An 18516-nucleotide genomic window follows, 5' to 3' on the forward strand; every position below is an offset into this window, starting at 1 on the left:
GTATGGTAGACAAGTGGAATGTACTAAAGGAATAAGGCATGGTGGCACAGTGTCAACAATTTACTCTCAAATGGTTCAGGGCAACAGAGTTCTTTGTACTAAAACTTGGATCTTTCTGTAATTTTAAGACTCTTTCTAAAAAAAAATCAATCAATAAATGGAAAAGTAGAAAAGCCTTAGGCAAACTTCATTTCCCACACGAGGGAAGATTTTTAAATCAGTGTTTAAAATTACATCAGTACAATGGCACTACAACAATTTTTATACAGGTAACTAGAAGCCATAGCAGCAGATATCAAAATTATGTCTGTCTAAATCTTTAGGATCAAATATGGTGATAAAATTGGAATGTGTAAAAAAAAAATCTATCAACTAGCATCACTAAAGTATGAATGACAAGTTGTTTGTTTGGATTTTGTTTGAACAGTTGGTATTTGGGCAATTTGAGTAAGTATAACTCAATAGTGCTAGCTTTCATTTATAAAATCTGCTTAAAACTTGGTCAGATGCCCCCAAAATACCCCAATTTAAAATACTATATAAATTTTCATCAGACATATGATCAAAAAATTTTTTCTTTAATAAAAAGTTCATGTCATGTGTCTAATGGAAAACAAAATGTTATGTAAACAGTCCAGTAAATAATTTTTTACTGATTATGTTTCAGATCATGTAATTTTTCAGCAAAATCTCTTTATATTCTTGTTGCATTTTCAAAAGTAGATCTTGACATGAACTTGACTGACTGATTGATCCTTCAGGACAAACTCTATAGGATTGAGCTTCAAATTTAGCAGCATCTGGAAAGGAAAAGAATTATATTCATTAAACTACAACTAAGTATAAGTGTTAAGAAGAATAAAGACATCTGTATCTGGATACAATACACAACACAAGAATACTATGAAACATAATTTTTAATTCAGTGGTTGCACACTGTATTAATTGGTATCATGGCTAAGTATCAGAGCTTCTGGTTTCCCCATCCTTCATTCATTTATTCAACACCATGCACTAAGGTGGTATGACAAGCACTGGAGTTACAAGATGAAGATGACACAGCCCAACCCTGAACAATCATCTATATATATAAATGGCCAATATGCAAAGTGTCCCCTCAGGAGTTCGACCGAGAGACTGGGAATTCAATCGCTCACTATGACATGTGCTGACCACCAGCGGACAGCACGGAATAAAGGAAGGCCCTGGCCGGGACCTGGAAGGCCCCAATCAGCCCTGATCCCCAGCCAGACCTAGAGACCTTACCTTTGCATGAATTTCATGCACCGGGCCTCTAGTTTACTATAAACTGAAAAAACACAACAACAAATGAACAGGCAATTTCTACTCAGAGTCATAGATACCACCAACCAATATAACACAAGGCACTATTGGAGCACTCAGAGGAGACATGTCAGTTTTGTGTCAATATTGTCGGCTTTTTGGTGGAGGTGATATATAAGTTGATACCTGATGGACAAAAAAAAAAAGTATGCCAGAAAGAGAAATGAAGCAGATTCCAGGACTAAAAATGAGGAAGAACATTTGTGGAACTAGAAATAGTCTAGTTTAGCTAGCTGCTAGAGCAAAGGGGCAGAGTAGCAAATATAAGGCTGCATTATTTGGCAAGAACTAAGTGGATTTCACTGTTTTTACTCCGTGCAAAGGAATTTGGAGTTTTTCATGAGGGTAAAAGAATGCCAAGTCAATGACTGGAGTTTTGAATATTGCCCTTCAGCTGTCAGTTATGTGAACTGTAACTGCCTGACTCAGTATTACTAGATGAGTCTGGTTATTTGGCCTTATATCACTAGTAAAAACATGAGAAGTGATGAAGCCAGTTTTCTGACCATAGTTTCAGTGTGCAGGTCGACAGTCCACAGCAGAGGGAAGGAAGAGAATAGCCAGAAATGAAGAAAGATGCATACTGGTAGACTTCTGAGGTCTTTAAAGAGCTGTAGAACATGATGATTACATGTGGAATAAGTATAGTCTTCCTTATGACTGTTTATATTTCACATTTTTCATTTGCATGGATAAGAAAATATTTAATGCAGTATATATTACTCAAAGATGGAAACAGATGACATTTCCTAGTCTCAGTTAATTTACAAAATCAATGATATCTAAAATCATTAATAAATTTTGGCAACTTACCTTCTTTTAGTTTCTCCATACCCCTGCCACATCTGAAATAAATAAAATATTATTTTTAGTATTTAAGTTAAATAAGTGACATTATTAGAGGAATGATATATAGCTTATGAAATCTGTCCTTTATATACTACTTTTAGAGACTGGAGCACCGGGGATTGCACAAATAAAAAGATAATCACATAAATAAAATTAATTCAGACTCATTTTAATTTTAGATAATAGAGAGCAGGCATATATAATGCTATTTAGATTAATCTGATAAAAATACAATTATTATTGGTCCATTGAATAACCATAACTTCAGAAAAGTAATATTTGACACCATTGGTTTAAAGAAGTTTAAACATATTTCACACTGAATGCATTACTTTGCAATTCTAAGAAAAAGTGCTATTTATAAAAATTTAGTGCTTTTTGTTTTGTTTTGTTTTGTTTTTACTTAAATTCATTTTTCTTAAAAATGAGCTTTCCAGCCCCCTTCAGGCCGGGTGCTGCTAGCCTCCAGCCCCCCTGAGTTGCGTTTCCCTGCTGGGGAAGGGTTGGAGGGGGTTGGCCCAAGAGGGCCACACTGGGTTCTGTGCCTCGCGGACGTGTTGCTGGATAAGGGGACTGCTCCTTGTGGCGCTTCAGCTTCTCCTGCCCCGCTTGCCACTCCTTCCTGATCCCCAGGTCCCAGCCCACTGGTCAGTCCTGGCTCAGCCCAGGCCAAAGCAATGGGGACCCTTCAGCGGTGTACCTGGAGCAGAGGCCTTTGGTGGGGAAGAGACCGTGTCTTCGAGGAAACCGGAGCCCGTGGTGACCCCTGGTGACCCTGTTCCCAACGCTGGGGATCCAAACGCAGCCTGACTCGGGCTGTCATGGATATGCTGGTGGAAGATGGTGTCTGCATTCTAAATCATGAAAAAACCCATAGGAGAGATAAGTGACTCCGGTCTAAATATATTCAGATGAGTCTGTTGCTTCACATTTTGCCCTTGTCACTGTTTTTTGATGAAGACATCAAAAAATGCCTCAAGGATTCAGAGAGAAAAAATCTTTCCTAAAGAAAAGAGTAAGATTTTTGGAAGAAAAGCTTACAGGTGCTCTATTGGATGAAGAAACACGTTCTGTGGCCCAAGAACAAGTAAATAAGGCCTATCATGCCTGCCAAGAGGTTTGCGTTGATAGAGATAATTTAAAGAGAAAATTGGGTAAATGAACAAAGACAACCTGAATGTTTGAAAGTATTGAATGAACAGCAGCATTCTAAAGAAATAGAACTCCTCAGGCTAAGAACAGAGGTGGAAACACAGCAGGTGATAAGGGACTTAAATCCACTTCATCAAACTGGGAGGTGGAAAAGCTGAGTTGTGACCTGAAGATCCATGGCTTGGAACAAGAACTAGAACCGATGAAAAAAGAATGTAACTCTCTCAGAATAGAGCCTCAAAAAGCCAAACAAACACATCCATCTCAGGAAGACAATCTGCAGAGTAGAGCTCTTAAAGACTAAGTATTTCAGGTGATGATATGCAAAATGTATACTGGGAGCTAGAGAAATGTCTAATTTACATCTGGTGACTCAAGTAAGGTTGAACTGAAAACCCCAACTGCCATCAAGAAAGCCTGTGCCCCTGTAGGATTCCTGTAAGACCTTGGCAAAGACAGCACAAAACTTCACTTGACGAATTTCACTGCAACAAACAAAAGACACCCCCCTCTCTCACCAAATGGCAAAACTCTTTGTCATACCACAGCTTCCCCTTTACCAGGAGATGGAAAGGTTTTATGAGAGAAAACAATTCCCCATCATGCACAGATAATGAGAGACCCATTCCTCATGACTGCACAAACTTTTAGGAACATTACTCACATGGCAGAAATTCGCTGGAAGATAATTCTTGGGGACTCCCAAGCCCTCCTAAATCAAGTGAGACAGCATGTGATGTAACTCAGGCCTATAAAACTTTAGAGGAAGTCAACTGAAAGTCTGTCTGTTTTCTCCCTATTTAAAAGAAACACATAGGCCAGGCCAGTGTGGTTCAGAGGCTTGAGCATTGTCCCATGCACCAAGAGGTCGCTGGTTCTATTCCCAGTCAGGCCACATGGGTTGCAGGCTTGATACCCAGTAAGGGTGGGCAGGAGGCATCCGATCAATGTGATGGTTCTCATTGCTATTTCCATCTCTCTCTCCCTTTTCTGTCCTCTCTCACTAAATATCAATAAAACCATATTTTTTTAAAGTTAAAGAAAGCGAGAGAAACCAAGATGGCGGCATAGGTAAACACGGGAGTTTGCTGCCTCGAACAACCACTTCAAAAATACAACTAAAAGACGGAACGGACATCATCCAGAACCACAGGAAGGCTGGCTGAGTGGAAGTTCTACAACTAGGAGGAAAGAGAAAAGCATACCGAGTCTCAGAGGAGGCTCAGTGCTGAAGTAAAATACTAAGGTGCGGAGTGCATGCGGAGCGAGCTGGAGGCTGAGGGCGCGGTTGTCGTTTTCAATTGGGAGGGAGTCTCAGGCTCTGAGCTCCAGTTCCGGGCGAGTCTCTAAGGACCCACACTCATACGGGAGAAGCGGGACTGTCTGGCATCGCTCAGAACCCTAGGGCAGCTTTCTCTCCGTGGGGCTTGCAGCGACTACTGGGACACTGAGAAGCAGAGCCTCTGAGGGCAAGACTGAGAGCAGCCATAATTGCTAACCCCGCCCTGTTGATCCTGTGGGACCCGTCCCGCCCAAGCCCTGCAGGGAGGCTTTTGCTGGATAGCCTCAGGCAAAGGCTAGATTAGCACCTCCCTAGAGATCCAGGAGCCAGGAAGCCCAGAGGTCAGAGTGGGGCCATCAGTTTGCAGCTCCCTGGAACCATAAAAGACACACTCAGGGGGCAGACTCAGTGAGCACCAAAGCCCCATCGAAGCAAGTCTAGCCCCAGAGGGGTGTCTCCAGCACAGAAGTTCTCCCACTGCAGACACAGCTGATTCTCACAGCCAATTGGCCTGGAGGTCAATTCCTCACAGTGATAACTACAACAATCAAGGCTTAACCACAACAAGACTGTGCACAAAGCCCACAAGGGGGTGCACCAAGAGTGTCTACCTCAGGTAATTGGGACACTTAGCACAGAAAGGCACTCTATCGACACAGCGAAGCATAGAAAATGCCGAGACAAAGAAACAGGACACAAACGACAGAATTGGAGAAAAGCAAACTGTTGGATATAGAGTTCAAAACCACACTTTTAAGGTCTTTAAAGAACTGTTTAGAAGCCGCTGATAAATTGAGTAAGGCCCTCAAAAAGACTGGTGAGACCGCCGATAAATGTAGTGAGATCCTCAAGAAATCTAATAAGACCCTCGATGTTGTGATAAAGGACCAACTAGAAATTAAGCATACACTGACTGAAATAAAGAATATTATACAGACTCCCAAAAGCAGACCAGAGGATCGCAAGAATCAAGTCAACGATTTGAAATATGAAGAAGCAAAAAACACCCAACCAGAAAAGCAAAATGAAAAAAGAATCCGAAAATATGAAGATAGTGTAAGGAGCCTCTGGGACAACTTCAAGCGTACCAACATCCGAATTATAGGGGTGCCAGAAGATGAGAGAGGGCAAGATATTGAAAACCTATTTGAAGAAATAATGACAGAAAACTTCCTCTACCTGGTGAAAGAAATAGACTTACAAGTCCAGGAAGTGCAGAGAACCCCAAACAAAAGGAATCCAAAGAGGACCACACCAAGACACATCATAATTAAAATGCCAAGAGCAAAAGACAAAGAGAGAATCCTAAAAGCAGCAAGAGAAAGAAAATCAGTTACCTACAAGGGAGTACCCATACGACTGTCAGCTGATTTCTCAACAGAAACTTTGCAGGCCAGAAGGGAATGGCAAGAAATATTCAAAGTGATGAATACCAAGAACCTACAACCAAGACTACTTTATTCAGCAAAGCTATCATTCAGAAGTGAAGGCCAGATAAAGAGCTTCACAGATAAGAAAAAGCTAAAGGAGTTCATCACCACCAAACCAGTATTATATGAAATGCTGAAAGGTAACCTGTAAGAAGAGGAAGAAGAAGAAAAAGGTAAAGATACAAATTATGAACAACAAATACACATCTATCAACAAGTGAATCTAAAAATCAAGTGAATAAATAATCTGATGAACTGGTGATTGTAATAGAATCAGGGACATAGAAAGGGAATGGACTGACTATTCTTGGCGGGGGGAGAAAGGGGTGTGAGGGTGAGTGAAGAGATTAGACAATAATCGTGCACCTATGGATGAGGACAGTGGGTGGGGAGTGAGGGCAGAGGGTGGGGTTGGAACTGGGTGGAGGGGAGTTGTGGTGGGAAAGAAGAGTAACTAATGTAATAATCTGAACAATAAAGATTTTTTAAAAAAAGAAAGAAAAATAAATAAATAAATAAATAAAGTTAAAGAAAGCACTGTTCACATGATTGTAAATTGGTACAGTCACTGTGGAAAGTAGCATGGAAACCCCCCAAAAATTGGAAATATAACTGCCATTCCACTTCTGGGTATTTACCCAACAGAAACATGAACACGAATTTGAAAAAATATTCACACCCCTATTCACTGCAGCAAGATTTACAATAGCCAGGATATGGAAGCAGCATAGATGTTCTTCCATAGATAAATGAATAAAGAAGGTGAAGTATACATATATATATTATTATATATATAAGATTATATGTGTGTGTGTGTGTGTATACATATATACTATTACTCAGACATAAAAAAGAATGAAATCTTGCCATTTAGGACAACATGCATGGACCAAAAGGGTATTATGCTAAGTGAATAAGATAAAGTCAAATACTGTTTGATCTCACTTACATGTGCAATCTAAAGCAACAAAACAAACAAAACAGAAACACACCCTGTAGCCTCAGAGAACACAACCTGACCGTTGCCAGAGGGAAATTGAGGAGAGGGATGAAATAAAGAATATGAATAAGAAGTGCAAACTTCCAGTTATAAAATATGTAAGCCACAGGGATCTACTGCACAGCACAGGGAATGTGTTAATTATTGTAATAACTTTGCTTGGTGACAGATGGTTACTAGACTTTTCATTGTGAACCCATCATAAGGTATGTAAATGTCAAACCACTATGTCATACACCTGAAAGTAATATATTGTGTGCCAACTAGACTTTAACAAAACATTTAAAAATGAACAAAGCAGTCCTTTGGCCTTCACATATTGCCATATGGAATAGGATGCTTTGGAGCCATAGCTGATTACTGACCAGGAAAGCAGACATAATCACTGACAACCTCACAGCTGAATAAGGGACAACACCTGGGATACTTATGTCATCACCAAGCCACCAAAACAATCCCAGTTCCTATTGTTTCAGCCTCTTAATTAGGCCACCTATTATCTGAAGCTAACAACATTCTACCTGATAAGTTCCCAAGGTCTACAACAGTGGTTCTCAACCTTCTGGCCCTTTAAATACAGTTCCTCATGTTGTGACCCAACCATAAAATTATTTTTGTTGCTACTTCATAACTGTAATGTTGCTACTGTTATGAATCGTAATGTAAATATTTGATATGCAGGATGGTCTTAGGTGACCCCTGTGAAAGGGTCGTTCGACCGCCAAAGCGGTCGCGATCCACAGGTTGAGAACCACTGGTCTACAAGATAAGATCTAGTCCTTTCTGTAGTACTAAAGGTTTTCGTAAACCTGCCTTAGCTAAGCACTCACCTCATTCCCAACCATTCCCGTAGCGCACATTTTCACATTGAAACGGTACTACTCGTGAATCCCATAAACTTCACGTGTACATCTTAGCTCTTGCCATGCTGTTCCTGCTGCCTAACGTGTAATTGCAATACCTGTTCCCCTTGCCAAACATAACCCTTCTTCCCCTTTACCTGGCAAACTTCTCCTCCATCTGCTTGCTTACTTTAAATCCCACCCACATTTTAGTTTTTTAATTTTTTTCAGTGTGTGTGTGTGTGTGTGTGTGTGTGTGTGAATTTTCAAGGACATTTACTAAAGTTGGGGATAATGAAACAAGAAAGGAAAGGTGAAATGAACGCAGGCTCACTAAGAAGTGTGACAAAAGAGGGTCTTAGGGACAGGTTGAGAGGGTTTGCCCAGGATAAATTGCCACTGACCATTGTTGCTCTGGTTGTAAGCCTCCTGGGGTCCCTCAGAGTTTGGGAGATGCATCCCTGTGGGAAAAGAAAGGGAGGAAGGCTTGGGTGTGCAAGCATGCCTTTATTTTATTTAATTTTTAACTACTTTAAAAAAAATTGATTAGAGAGAGAAAAGGAGTGAACTTTGGCTTGTTGTTCCACTTATTTATGCATTCATTGGTTGGTTCTGGTATGTACCATGACCAGGGATGAAACTCACAACTTTGGCATATTGGTAACAATGTTTTAAGAACTGACCCACAGGGCCAAGGCTTCACCCACATTTTTAAAACTCTAATTCTCATCATGGACTTAAAGTGGCTGGCACATACTACAATCAATAAAAAAGAATACATAATGATAATTATAAGGTCCTAGTGCATTCTACCACCTGGTAAGCACTGAATAAAGTATAGTAAGTAATAGGAATGACAATGACAATAACAAGCTCTTAGAGGGCAGGGACTGTGTTTTTAAAATATTTCCATTCTGCAACATCAGAATAGCATTCAGTACCTAAAAGGCACCTGAGCCCTAGCCAGTTTGGCTCAGTGGATAGAGCGTTGGCCTGGGGACTGAAGAGTCCCAGGTTCGATTCTGGTCAAGGGCATGTACCTTGGCTGCAGGCATATCCCCAGTAGGGGGTGTGCAGGAGGCAGATGATCCATGCTTCTCTCTCATCGATGTTTCTGTCTATCCCTCTCCCTTTCTCTCTGTAAAAAATCAATAAAATATATTTTAAAAAATAAAAGGCACCTGAGAGTTAAATAGTAGACCACGCTTGAGCGTTGTCCCATGCTACTGTGGGACAACACATCCCTCTCTCTTCCTCTCTGTAGAAAATCAATAAAATATATTTAAAAAACAAAAATTTAAAATCCTGATTTCTGGGCCTCATCCTCCGGAAATTCTGTTTCTTTGTTACTAATGTTGTGGCCCCACCCCATAACAAAGAAACAGAATTTCCGGAGGATGAAGCCCAGAAATAAGGATTTTTTAAAAAAACACAAAACCTTGGCACTGAGTCTAACCAGACTGGTAGATGACATAGTTCACGTGTGTTGTCAGAATTTGACACTGGAATAATGAAGACCTCCTGGAAACTTCACAGGGAGAGGATAAAGTTGCTCTAGTGTCCTTGGGGTGCAGATCTGGTAACAAAGGAGAAAGTCTGGTCTTTTCCTACAGTTTTATTTCAATCTCTCTGACAGCTTAGAATAGTTACAAATTAATAATTATTAATTTTGTAAAATATATTGAAAATTCTGATTAAAAAAAAACACACACACACAAAGAAATAAGCCAGGGACAGCGCTCTCATAATATGAGAATCTTCAAGGTCAAAACACCATTTCATCCTTGTATTTCCTACAAGTTGCAAAACCAGCCTACACAAGTCCTCTGATGAAGGTCTACCAAGTCCAATGAACTAGGAGCCACATCTGGGTAGCACTATGGCATTTTTGTCATTTTGAAACTCTTTTGTACTTTTATTGTAATTTGTAGAGTCCTGAATGGGGTTATTTGAATACTTATTATGATTACCTACTGATCAATGGTAACAGAGCATCTTGTTCTAAAGAAATTACAATGTCCTAACAATTATCCAACAAACAGAAGGAAACATCTTGTTCTAATGAATCAACATATCTCATTCTGCTTTGACCTCTGAGGAAAAAAGTTGATAATAGTGAGATCTTGTTGGCATTATATATAAAATACTCCATGATTCTCAACAGGTTTTGCCTTTCCGACTTCTGTGCTATTTGGTAGTTATCTTTGAAAAACAACCTCATTGGGCCCTGCCAGCACAGCTCAGTGGTTGAGCATCGACCTATGAAACTGAAGGTCAAAGTTCGATTCATGGTCAGGGCACAGGCTCAATCCCCAGTGTGGGGTGTGCAGGAGGCAGACAATCAATAAGTCTCTCTCATCAATGATGTTCCTATGCCTCTCCCTTGCCCTTCCTCTCTGAAATCAAGAAAAACAATCTCATTGAGATTGTTGCTCACTAAGCGTTGTCGTTCTTATTGTTTGCCATTTGTTTGTGGTACCAGGAAAGTATTGTTGAGTTCCCAGTTTTAGTGACTTTTTTTAGTGAGACAATTCACTATGTAAAAACAGGTTTTCAGCCCTAACCGGTTTGGCTCAGTGGATAGAGCGTTGGCCTGGGGACTGAAGAGTCCCAGGTTCGATTCCGGTCAAGGGCATATACCTCAGTTGTGGGCACATACCCAGTAGGGAGTGTGCAGGAGGCAGCTGATCGATGTTTCTCTCTCATTGATGTTTCTAACTCTCTATCCCTCTCACTTCTTCTCTGTGAAAAATCAATAAAATATATTTTTTTTAAAGTTAAAAAAAAAACAGGTTTGCATTTACTAAATGTAATCCACTGGCTTTAAAAACTAAACAAAAGATCCATTTTTAGAACAAGTCCAATTTGTTACAATGTGAATATAGAGGAAACATACAACATCCTAACTTAAAGTCAATTTTCTTTTTTACATAAAGATATCATATAGGATTTTAGGGGTCAGGACTTAATAAATGAACCTCTTTTTAAACAATATTGCCCCAGATTTTTAAATTACCTATAATTAACTGTTTTAATAATAGTGAATACTTTTCTATTAAGAAAGAGATTAAGAAAAACTATACATGCAACTTACACATTGTTTGGTGAGTTTTTATTGCTCTTTCATTAGCAAAACTTTCTCTTAATTCATCTATGGTAGGACCACCAAGAGTAATTCATTATCAGAAGTCTTACCAAGATTGCTACCTTCAGAAGATCTTATAGGTCTTTCTTCTTTATATTCCAAAGTTAGTTGTTGCTTGCTATCAATTAAAAAAAATGGTGATAAATAATATTACTATGTTAATACAAACATAAAAATATTTCACAAATATTGTAAATTCTTAGAATATTTCAGATAATATGAGTCAATATTAAAACTTTAATTCTACTATACACTTCAAATTTGTAAGTTCTACACACTTCTTATGAAGCTATGTAATTTTTTAAAACAAAACACAAAACAGTCATGATTTGAGGGCAATATAGTTTGGTGAATTAATTAGAGTTAGTTTGACATAATGGCAAGTCTCTTGAACTCAGACATCCTTGTTCTATAATCAACAGCTATTTGTTCTCAAACAAGTCATTTGTCTGTGGCTCAAGGTCCTCCTCTACAAAATAATGGTCTTACTGCCTTACTTTAAAGGTTGTTTGGAGAATTAAATGAGATAATACAGCAAAAAGAGATGCTTGGAGAAACAGCAAGGCAAAGGAAAAATCTCTTCGTGAGCTTTATTTTTTGAAACTATTTTAGAATACCAATGAAATCCCAATGTGGGTTTTTCATAGTTTCTAACATTCAAATGTTGCAGTTCTCAGAAAATATTAACTAGAGGCCCAGTGTACAAAATTCATGCACTCGTGGGGCTGGTGGAGGGGGGGGGGGACGGTGGCCTCAGTCCATCCAGTGCCCTATCGCAGTTCAGGAGCCCTTGGGGGATGTCCGACTATCTACTCACACTGTGAACCAGCAGATCTTTAAGGATGGCAGTCAGACATCCTTAGTGCTGCCAGGGAGGTGGGAGAGGCTCCTGCCACTGCCACTGTGCTTGTTAGCTGTGAGCCCAGCTCAGAGCTTCTGGCTGAGTGGTGCTCCCCGTGTGGGAGCGCACTGACCACCAGGAAAAAGCTCCTGTGTTAAGCTTCTGCACCCTGGTGGTCAGTGTGCGTCATAGTGATCGGTCATTCCACCATTTGGTTGATTTGCATATTAGCCTTTTATTATATAGGATGGAACTGACAGTCAATGTGCCCCACTGAGGGGTCCTGGATTGAGGGAGGGCACAGGCCAGGCTGAGGGACCCCACTGGTGCACAATCGGAGCTGGGGAGGGAAGCGGGAGGTTGGCCAGCTGGGGAGGGACCGCAGGAAAGCTCCAGGGCATGTCCGGCCCATCTCGTTCAGTCCCAATCAGCTGAACCCCAGCAGCAAGCTAACCTACCAGTCAGAGTGTCTGCCCCCTGGTGGTCAGTGTACATCATAGTGAACAGTTTGAGCAGCCTTAGCATATTATGCTTTGATTGGTTGAACAGGCGACTGGACAACCAGACACTTAGCATATTAGGCTTTTATTATATAGGATTTTGGTTATTACCTATTCTTTCGTTGTGGTTTGTAATTCAGGGTGTCTTAGCTACTATATAACTTGCAACTAAATGTATGTACAAATACATTACCTCATGAAGTCAGATAACACAATGCTCCCTTATTTTTGTTGTGAATCATACCAACCACAGAAAACTAATAGAAGTCAGGACCTGGCCTGGACCACTAATATCTATTCACACTGTGAACCAGCAGATCTTTATGAGAATGATGCTTAATATCACTGTCCACACCCAATTGGCTTGGATGGTAGAATCCTACTTGTCACTCATGGATACTGATGAGTCATGAATGGGGCCTTAGCAATTGTAAGGACCAATAACCTACTTTTGAATCAGAGCTTTCTAACTGGCTTCCATGTGAGACATAATTTAAAATATTTTGAAACCTGAGGTAAAATTAACTCACTTGGGAATCTTTCATTCTTACAGCAAAGAGATCCTTTGCAGGGCCAACCTCAGTTATGGAGTCTCAGGCAGGTTGCTGCCTACTTCTCTGGGAAAGGCGACATGGGACCTTCCATTACCTGAACAAAGATGTTCTAGTGTCCTTGGGGGGCAGGTCTGGTAACAAAGGAGAAAGTCTGGTCTTTTCCTGCAGCTTTATTTCAGTCTCTCTGACAGCTTAGGATAGTTCCAACTCAGCCCTTCATTGTTTCACTGGCCCCAGCTTTAATAAATGTACCCTCCAAATATAAAACAAGGAATGAACAATTATACCTTTCCATGTGATCGACTTTTGAAGCTCTAGTTACTAAAAATTCCACCATTTTCTCTTTGTTTTCATATTTAGCAAGTGAAAGTGGTGTGAAGTCATCCTGTATAAACAGAAAAAGTTTATAATTTATTAAATTATATATATACAAACTGAATAACAAAACTTATAAAAGGTCCTCTGAACTTACACATATAATATAGAAAGTAAATAAAAAGTAGCCCCTTTTGCCCTGGCTAGTGTTCTCACTGGTTAGAGCATTGGCCTGCTCATGGAAGGGTCCAGGTTTGATTCCCATTCAAGAGATTGTACCTGGGTTGCAGATTTGGTCCCCAGCCCTGGTTTGGGCCTATGCAGGAGCCACCCACACATTAATGTTTCTCTCTCTCACCCCTCATCCTTCCCTCCCTTCCACTTTCTCTAAAATCAATGGGGGGGGGAAATCCTCTGGTGAGGAGGAAAAATAAATAAAAGGATCCCCTATCTTCTCACCCCTGTGCAGTCACTGGCTGTTCTTCCCTTTAAAATGCCCTCCACTGCCTCTTCAACAGATTAACTGCAGCATCCTTCTCCAAATCTCACTTCCAACATTTATAGTACGGGTTCCCAGAATCTGTGTTCCTATCGTGGTATCCTGTTGTTATTTTGTTGCCTGTGGACTTGGGTTTCCTCTTCCCTCTTGCACTCACCCAGCTCCCCTTGCTGGGTACTAGGCCTCCTCCTCCCACCCATCCCCAGCAGCACCATTTCCTAAGCCCCAGTCAGCACGGCAACCAGTCCCCACCATCACTTCACTCCCCCCGGCCTTCAGTCCTTTGTGGGCTCTGAGCCTATCTCCCACTCCCAGACACTAACAGGAAGTTCTTCCTTCTGGGGTGGAAGGGTAGCTGGGAGGCAGAGCTTTGCCCCTTCCATTAACACTACATTTCTCCAGCCCTCCCTGCATGGGCTTTCGAGTTGTTTCCATGGTGACAGGGCCTGAACTATTGTATTTAGTGTATGCATGTGAGAAAGAAAATGCTTGTGCAAAAGAAAGAAAGAGAGAGAGAGAGAGAGGAAGGAAGGAAGGAAGGAAGGAAGGAAGGAAGGAAGGAAGGAAGGAAGGAAGGAAGGAAATGCTTATGCCCGGCTGGTGTTGCTCAGTGGTTGAGTGTTGACCCTTGAACCAGGAGGTCAGGGCACATGTTCAGTTTGCGAGCTGAATCCCCAGACAGTGATGTGCAGGAGGCTGCCAATGGATAATTCTTTCTCATCATTGATGTTTCTATCTCTCTCTCCCTCTCCTTTCCTTTCTCTTTAAAATTAATAGAACATACAATTTTTTAAAAGGTTTGAAACTAGCCGAAACCGGTTTGGCTCAGAGGATAGAGCCTCGGCCTGCAGACTGAAAGGTCCCAGGTTTGATTCCGGTCAAGGGCATGTACCTGGGTTGCAGGCACATCCCCACTAGGAGATGTGCAGGAGGCAGCTGATCAATGTTTCTCTCTCATTAATGTTTCTGACTCTCTATCTCTCTCCCTTCCTCTCTGTAAAAAATCAATAAAATATATATTTTTTTAAAAAGGCTTGAAACTAAAGTAAAAACATGTATTTCAAATATTTTGTAAATAAAGTTACTTGATCTATACCTTATTTCTTGCTTCCATATTTGCCATACAGGAAAGTAGCTTTTCCACTATAGCTGTATTATGACCAAGGACAGCATAGTGAAGAGGAGTGTTGCCATGGATGTCTATTACATTTGGATCGGTGCCACGGTCTAGAAGAATGGTTGCACATTCCTCTTGCTCATATTGTATGGCCTGTCAGTATTATGCCAAGAAATAGATTATAAATTCTGGGAATTCAAAGTAAACATTCCACAAGTTTCACCAATGTCTTCTAGTTAAATGAGATAAACTCATTGTTAATCTAAGTAATTCAATTAAACCCCTCTCAAGTTCACATAGTTGGCTAATACATACGTGAATGAGAGCTGTTTTGTTGTCAATATCACAGAGGTTCAATAGGCAATGTCTACGTGTTAGCAGTCTCACCACTCTTGGACAGCCCTTGCCACAGGCCACATGCAGAGCAGTCCTATGAAAGTGAGAGGACTGCTTAGGAACTTAGAGGGCACTAGATGAAAGCGTACAATATCCAAGTAATTGTAAACATTGCTCCCTATGCCTTCAAAGCATAATTTTCTTCTGGAGATAGTACAATATTTATTAGTTCTTGTCACTCACCCCATTAGTGAAGGAGAAGCCTATTTGAATACAGAGAGGATGACCTGAGAATTCAGCTCAACTTAGTTCTGATCTTATTTTAACTGTCACTTATTAGCTGTCTCTTGGCCTTTCTGGCCTCAATTTCCTCATCAACAAAATGGGGATAAAAATAATAGGTATCTCACAGGATACCACTGTTTGTTTTAATGAGAATCTATGCAAAGTGTTTACTACAGTACCTTGCACATAAAACAGCTTAATAATTGTGATAATATTAGTATCTGTTGGGAGCCATTATAAATCACATATACATCTCCAGTTTACAGCATAATAGGTTTATGGCCCCTCCAAGCCAACTCCCGGTTTGGCCTGGAGTTAAAGGATAACATACCCTCACCCTTAGCACAAACCTGCTACATCTCAGCTGATAAGCTGCTACATCTCCGCTGATAAGCGCATAGCTGTGACATTCCAGAGCCTTTGTTACATCCTTAATGAGAGGCTTATCCCATGGACCCCCCTTTGCCCACCAACATAAATACTACCCGCTGTAAGAATAAAATTGAGGCTTGATCAGAACTTTGTCTTGCCTCCACTTCTTCGCGTCTCCTATCCTCTCATTCCTTTGCAGGATTTGGTGCGGTGTACCCACGATGCGTGCCCTGCAGGTCGGGGCAAGTATCATTATTACTATTACTACCACTTTACAAAGATATCATTTCAATTAAGTAAACTGATAAAAGTATACATACTTCGCAGATGTGTTTTAAGGATTAGAAAGAACACAGTATTTCAATTATTCTAAAATGCTTATATTCTCTCATTTTAACATCTCTGACATCGGAATTCAATTTTTACTTCAGAATGTCTTACAACCATTATGGGCAGCATTTAAAAAGTTTTATTGATACAGAAAATACTGACATCATGCCATTCATGGTTCCTTACATTAAGTGAAGTAATGGTAACTACAACAGACCTCTTGCAATTCTAGTCAAATGGTTGGCATTTAAATAAATTTTAATTCTTAAAAGCCTTATGGGGGAAAGAGGACTAAAAAAGCAAACCACGAATTTTCTTTTTAAGTAATTCTTACTCTGATTTTCAAAGAAAACAAGCCAGAGGAGAATCAGGATTCAAATATATAGGATGGCTCATTTTGTTCAATATTTAGATTTATAGATTGTATGGAAAGCATAAGTTCCCAATGATCAATATTCACATTTCATATTATTATTATACATCTCAAAAGGGCAGGCAAAGGTTAGCTTTTACAATTTCCTACATTCAGAAATACTTTTGTTTGAAAGCAGGGAGAAAAAACTTCAACCTGGTGAGGTCCTAGTACTTCAATTATGAATTTTTCATTTTGCTCATATTGGGCAACATGAAGATTATAAGGATGAAAAAGGCCTGAGAGGGTTTAATCACCAAAATTTATAGGGAACTCATACAACTTAATAATAAACAATCCAATCAAAAAATGGGCAAAGGATCTAAATAGACACTTCTTGAAAGTGAACATAGAAAAGGCCAAGAGACATATGTAAACATGCTCAAAGTCACTAATCATCCAAGAGATGCAAATCAAAATGACAATCAGGTACCATCTCGCACCTGTCAGAATGGCTATCATCAACAAATCAACAAACAACAAGTGCTGGTGAGGATGTGTTCACTGCTGGTGGGAATGCAGACTGGTGCAGCCACTGTGGAAGACAGCATGGAGTTTCCTCAAAAAACTAAAAATGGCCGAAACCGGTTTGGCTCAGAGGATAGAGCGTCGGCCTGCAGACTGAAAGGTCCCGGGTTCGACTCCGGTCAAGGGCATGTACCTTGGTTGCGGGCCCATCCCCAGTGAGGAGTGTGCAGGAGGCAGCTGGTCGATGTTTCCCTCTCATCGATGTTTCTAACTCTCTATCTCTCTCCCTTCCTCTCTGTAAAAAATCAATAAAATATATTTAAAAAAACAAACAAACAAAAAAACAAACTAAAAATGGAACTCCCATTTGACCCAGTGATCCCAATTCTGGGAATATATCCCAAGAAACCAGAAACACCAATCAGAAAGGATATATGCACCCCCATGTTCATAGCAGCACAATTTACAATAGCTAAGATTTGGAAACAGCCTAAGTATCCAGCAGCAGATGAGTGAATTAAAAACCTGTGGTATATATAGAGAATGGAATACTATCTATACTAATAAAAGGTTAATATGCTAATTAGACCAGATAGACCAGACATCTTCTAGATGTCCTTCTGGACGTCCTTCCAGACAAAGCCATGGTGCCAGGGGCTGAGACAGATGTGGTTAGGGGTGATCAGGCCAGCAGGGGAGAGCAGTTAGGAATTGCCAGCGACCAGTTCCAGCATGTCATAATTTCAAGAGTTTCATCAAAAGGTTGATGAGACTTGGGGACTCAACAGGGTTGAATCATACATGTAGTCACCTGTTGGGAATGGCTAAAGGCATTTCCCCAAACCTGAATAGGAAACTGATTGTGGCTGCCAGACAGTTAAAGGGCATCTTAATCTACATGTTATTGCCTCCTACTGACCAAACACCTGAACAGCCGTAGGCTAAGTCCCCCATTCTAACAATGGACTCTGTACCACACCCTGACCCTTTGATGTGTATATCTTTGCCTCTCCTCAGAACAAGTTGTGTTAATAAAAAGCATGGGGTCCTGGGGATGGAAAGAACCTAAGACCTTAGACTTAAGACCTTAGATCTTAGCTCCTTTAGCTAAGCTCCTCTGACCCCCAATGCCTTTCAAAATTTTATCTCATCTCCAGACTCTTTATTAGTCTCTGGATTCCTATGTCATCTACACACAGCCCCTTCTCCAGATTCCTGAACCCTTCTTGATGCTGGGACAAGAACCCTGGCAAGGAATGATCAGGCCGGCAGAGGAGAGCAGTTAGAGACGATCAGGCAGGCATGCAGAGGCAGTGAGGGGTGATCAGGCTGGTGGTGGGAGGAAGTTAGGAGAGACCAGGCAGGCAGGCAGGTGAGCAATTAGGAGCCAGCGGTCCAGAATTGTGAGAGGGATATCCGACGGCCTGGGGATCGGGCCTAAAT

General features: G+C 40.6%; 1 protein-coding gene across 1 annotated transcript; it reads right to left on the reverse strand.

Moving 5' to 3' along the window:
• Window positions 1–613: 613 nt before the first annotated feature.
• Window positions 614–16116, reverse strand: LOC139019917 (putative ankyrin repeat domain-containing protein 30B-like). The gene is made up of 9 exons (XM_070429302.1): window positions 16022–16116; window positions 15186–15300; window positions 14850–15023; window positions 13227–13324; window positions 11095–11162; window positions 8304–8360; window positions 2894–3047; window positions 2158–2189; window positions 614–800 (listed from the first exon to the last, which is right to left on the reverse strand). The coding sequence occupies exons 1-7, from the start codon at window positions 16114–16116 to the stop codon at window positions 3013–3015; spliced, it is 642 nt and encodes a 213-aa protein (XP_070285403.1). The 3' UTR covers window positions 614–800; window positions 2158–2189; window positions 2894–3012.
• Window positions 16117–18516: the final 2400 nt, after the last annotated feature.

This window comes from Myotis yumanensis, unplaced genomic scaffold (assembly GCF_028538775.1).
Source record: "Myotis yumanensis isolate MYYU_CA2020_CCGP unplaced genomic scaffold, mMyoYum1.0.hap1 SCAF_1, whole genome shotgun sequence".
Taxonomy (NCBI): Eukaryota; Metazoa; Chordata; class Mammalia; order Chiroptera; family Vespertilionidae; genus Myotis; species Myotis yumanensis.